At 40.1% G+C, this 5,227-nt stretch overlaps 1 protein-coding gene across 1 annotated transcript; it reads right to left on the bottom strand.

The window, feature by feature from the left end:
- Positions 1 to 335: 335 nt before the first annotated feature.
- Positions 336 to 4,716, bottom strand: LOC128740858 (zinc finger protein 431-like). The gene is made up of 2 exons (XM_053836428.1): positions 4,496 to 4,716; positions 336 to 2,734 (listed from the first exon to the last, which is right to left on the bottom strand). Exon 2 carries the CDS (start codon positions 2,589 to 2,591, stop codon positions 336 to 338), a length of 2,256 nt encoding a protein of 751 aa, XP_053692403.1. The 5' UTR covers positions 2,592 to 2,734; positions 4,496 to 4,716.
- Between the last annotated feature and the right edge of the window lie 511 nt (positions 4,717 to 5,227).

Raw genomic sequence — 5,227 nt, 5'->3', positions numbered from 1 at the left:
ACAAAAGATACAGTAAGCCATATTTAATGAATCAAAATTGAGTCAAAGTGATCGAGCCATCTCTGCTAACACTTATGGATTTAGGACTTTCGAAGAAATAATTATAGAACCATTATGCTCACACATGTTGCCCAAAATTTATTGTTATAGTTTGCAAAAATTTGAGTGGATTCAATCTAGTTTAAAGCTAAATAAATAAATAAATGCATAAATAAATACCTGATAAAACTTGAAGCATTGGCATGTTACTCACACAAGAAAACAAGACTTGTTGTATAATAGTATAAATAATTGACTAGAGATCAATAAATTAACTCATTATCACATCACATTCATTACTCACTATTATTTGAAGTATTCTTAATCAATATCGAAATCCCATGCTTCTTTTTGCAGTGGTCCTTGTACTCCTGATAGACGTTAAAGCTGGCCGGACAAGACTCACAACTGAACAACTTAGCTCCGGTGTGCCGTCGCGCATGCAACCGCAAGTCTCTGTTGCGAATGAAACCCTTCTTGCAGACAGTGCATACAAACGGTCGAACGCCCTTGTGCACCGTCGATTCATGTCGCTGAAGATCCGGTTTGTGAGCGTAGGTGTTCGTACACTTTTCGTAGGAACATTTGTATTTCCGAACTCCGTCGTGCATTTCGGAAATTTTGCAGTGTCTCTTAAATGTCTTGATATCCCGAAACAGGTATCGTTTTCCCGCTTTTTTGCATATTTCACACTCAAACTTTTCTGTGCTGGTGTGTGTTCGCCAGTGGATCCATAAATTTTCTTTAGCGGCAAACTTTTTCCCACAAACATTGCAAATGTGCTCTCCTCCGCTGGTGGTATGTCCTTTCGTTTTGTGCCTTTGTAAATTTTTTTCACTTACAAAAGTACGCTGACATATGTCACATTTGAACTCAGGTCGAGCTTTTTCCTTTTGATGCAATTGATCAATGTGATTCTGCAACTGAAAAGATGTCCCCAATTTCAACCCGCAATGATCGCAAACAAACTCTCTTTGTTTCACCTGTCGATGAATTCGAAGCGCCTTTCTTGTTCCGAAATTGCAGTTGCAAATTGAGCAAACGTTAGTGGACTTTTTCCTTCGAATTTCATTTTCCAGTTGCTTTGCCTGATGAACCTGGTCGACGTGTTTCATTAGAGCTGGCAAAGATTTAAACTTTTTCAAACATTTCCTAAAGCAACAGCGATGTTCGCTATTGTCTTCGAGATTCTTTTGACAAGTTTTAGAGCGAGTAATTTCCGAATGATCACTGCTGCGCAGATGGAATCTAGCAAAAATTATACTTGCTGTGCGATAAGTGCAAAACTGTTGCTTGCAGCGATAGAGAACATCCACGTTTGCGTTTTCAACATGTATGTTATATTTATAATCGTTTTTAAAAATTTGGTGACATTTCGAACACCAATTTGGCTTATTTGCTGGAAATCGTGACCTACCTTTACGATGTTCATCCTCATAATGTTGCTCCAATAGATCTTCTGAGGAAAATATTTGAAAGCATTCGCAGCATAGATTCCCGTCGACGACCACTTCGTCAAACATTTCCTTTACTTTGTCGAATTCCAGCATTGGTTTGTTGTGAAGTAATGCAGATTTCATATGACGATCAATAGCATCCTGGTCCCAACAGACATAATTGCAAAGCGAGCATGAGAATAACTTTGGCACAGATCGCAAACTTTGGTGACGTTTTTTGTGGTTTAGGCTGGGGAAAGCTTTATGGCATAATTCACAATCGTAAACATCAAAGCAATCTTTAGAGTGATGTAAGGTTCGACAATGATCCTCGAGTGCCTTAAAATCTGTAAAATATTGATCACATCCACAGCAAAATACTCCGGTATAGTAAACTATGGCGTAATTTCCGTAATCCTCCTGATCCACAATCATTTCTTGAGGAGGTAACTGCAAGGATCTTTTTCTTTGCGAAACGGACTTTAATTGATTTGGCAGTAAAACTTCCGAAAAGTTTTCATCATCTAAATTGGACGATTCCTCTTCTATGAATTCTATGGGTAATATTTCTACAGAAGTATGCACTTCTCTCATTATTTCAGGCAATTCAGAAGGTTCCTCAAGATGACACTCCGAAATTTCTGCGCATGCTTCCAGTGAATTCGGCCTAAGGTCTATTTGCTCATAGGCTTCTTGCATTTCTGCAATTGGAACATTTTGCAATTCAATAAAAACCTTATCATGAACTTCATCAGTTTCTTGTTCTTCGCATTCAACAAACAAATCTTCATAGGCCAATGCAACAACACCGGGACCGATTTTTCCAGACACGGAATCATCATCAGAAAAATGTTCTTCCTCAATTATTTCATCGAACAACTCGTCATCTCTACGAGTCATGAGATCGATCAAAATTTCGTTTTGATCCTTTGGCTCGGTGGCAGGTAACTCCATTAATTCATCAGCAATTTTGTCAGGTAACTCGTGTTCCACGTCATCAGCTTCCTTTGGAGTGGAAGCAGTCACAAATGTTACAAATTCCTCTATCAGCGGTATTAGTTCGGTTCGTGGTTCGAACTCATTGCGCAGCTTTTCATCTCCAGTGCGGCATCGCATACAAAATCGGTAGGATTCTAGCAGTTGCAGCCAGCAACCCGTGCAGATGATCTTTGGTAGATCATCATCGGCATTGATCTGCAGCGTGGGGTAAAGTGTTTTGATAATGAAATACGGTTCATATTTATGGCGACCAATGCGTGCTATTTGAATGAAATAAAAAATAATACACACCTAATTAGGAAAAAATAAGGCAAACGGGTTGCAGGATATAACTTTCCTACGACTATCATGCAAGTAAACTTACTATTTAAAGAAAAATAAATGCTTAACTTATCGCATAGGTCCCATTTGGCAATCAGATGAAAAAAAATTGAAGCAAATCACATCTAACACATCTAATAAAATACAGTAGATTCAGGGGATCGCTGAACTCTTCGCCTAGTAGTGCCATCAAACGATAATAGCATACCGGCTCCCAATCTCGAAGAGATTTGGCGAGAAATTGCACATTTGAAAGATGATAGAGCCGCCAGAAGGGGTCGGCTTCCGGTAAGAAGCCACTAGCAACGTGACTTCATTGGATAATCTTCGGAATTTAAGAGAAGGGGAAAGTACCGGAGAAGTTGATGCCAGGTATAGTTTGTCCCGTCTACAAAAAAGGCAATAAAATGATTGCTGTAATTTCCGACACATTGCGCTGATCAATCCACCTACAAGTTGCCTTTCCAGATCTTGTTACGTCGTCTATTCCCAATAATAAGTGATTTCGTAGGGCAGTACCATGGTGCAAATGATTTGCTACTTGCGTGTTTCCACGGCACTCTCAAGTCCTTTCGAATAACACAGGGGCAAGGCGATCATTAAGACTGTCCTTAGGCCTTTTAACCCAATGCCCTTCTGGCATACAAGAAAAGGCGATGGACTGTTGCGTACGTTATTCGGCGCTACTCATTCGGAGATGATCTTGAAATCATTGCTAGAAACGTTTCGAACGATGATCACGCTGCTTACGCTACCGCACAAAGCTGGCGGTATACAAAACGCTAATCAGACCGGTAGTTCTTTGCAGACTCGAGACTTACTTGCGGAAGGCCGTATTTGAGCGAAAGATGTGGTAGGCTATTTTTGGCGGAGTACAAACGGAAAGCGGAGAGTGGCGCATGAGTCACGAGCTGCAGGAACTAGTTGGAGAGATTCCCATCGTCACCTTGCGAAAATCGGGAAGCTGTATTGGGCCGGCTTCGTTGCAAGGAGGCCGCACGACTGTGCAACGAAATCTGTTTTCTTTAGAACCCCACCGGCACCTGAAAGAGGGGGTCCAATGCTTGGTGGGCATGTTAAAACCGACTTACGTGTATCGAGACGCTCAAAGAGTAGCCCTGTACCATGCACAGTGGAGAGAAATCCTTGGCACTAGCCACCCCGGTTTTAAGCTGCTAAATGAAGAAGTTGTAGTTTTTAAAACATGTTGCTTGCAAAGGCAAGACAGGCAAAATACTATCAGCTATCTTTAACCAAATAGAAGTACATTAAGAGTAATAGTACTATGATAGACATCCGCGGGAGAGTGATAAGAAATCAGACTGATTAGATAAAACAAAATAATGTAAAATGAGAAGAAATTCGTTTCAAATATCCAAGAGATAAACAGTCATTCCCACTTGAAAGGTCCTTTTTGGTAAAGGTAAAGACGTAGAATGGTCAGGGGCCATCACAGAAGCGAAAAAGCATTATTTCAGAGGAATGCTTTTTGGTTGGGCGGATTGTGCGCGCTGAATATGATTGTATGGTAATCAAAACAATTATTTTGCTCGGGTTACAAGTCGGTGTTTGTAAACAGAATTGAATTCACATAAAAATCCATTGACTACATCACAGCAAAATATAAACCACTGGGATTTCAAAAATTCAAATGCAAAGCGAAGGCAACACAAAATTGGCCAAAGAAAAGAGTAACTTACCACAATCTGACCGCAGAAGGCAATCATTTCGGCTAGCGATTTATCATCGCTTCTCTCATAAATGGAAACGTACTGCAGCTGGCTGCAGTCAATCGTACAGATGCGGCACACCAACGCCTCGATGTTATCATCTATATCACTGGCCATGATTATTTATGTTCACGAGCAAGGAAATATCACATTTGTTACATTTTTACAAATAATAAACCCAAATTTTCATCACTTCACTGCAAACCTGCAAACACACTTGAAGTTCGAAAGGCAAATTTTCTTCTTTTCCTTTTTTCGATTTCGATTTCGATAGTCTTTTTGACAGAAAGTTAGACATCTTTTTCAGCAGGTCGAATGCGAAATTTTGAGACAATTCGAGCAGCTCAAGTAAATTCTAGCTAGAATTAACAAGAGGGCGAATGTCGCATATGTAAACAAAACGGGTGAGAGTTATTGTGCTTTACAGCTGTACCTGGATTAATCCAGATTATTTTCTCTAATGCCAACGTATATGACAAAACAAAACAGCAACAATTGCAATTGTCAGTCTTTCTCTTTCTTACTCACAGCATTCGCATTGTCGCACTTTTTGTGCCAGTCGCACTTTTAGACTGCGGTGTCCAGTAAGGTGCAAAATGCGGGATATTTTTTGCTGGACCAGCATAGGAAAATCAACCCTTACTCGGTTTTTTACGCTTGCGACATTCGCCCCTTCCTTAATTCTATCTAGAATTGTTTGGA

This window comes from Sabethes cyaneus, chromosome 3, assembly GCF_943734655.1.
Source record: "Sabethes cyaneus chromosome 3, idSabCyanKW18_F2, whole genome shotgun sequence".
Classification (NCBI taxonomy): Eukaryota; Metazoa; Arthropoda; class Insecta; order Diptera; family Culicidae; genus Sabethes; species Sabethes cyaneus.
This window is presented reverse-complemented; position numbering and strand designations above follow the sequence as displayed.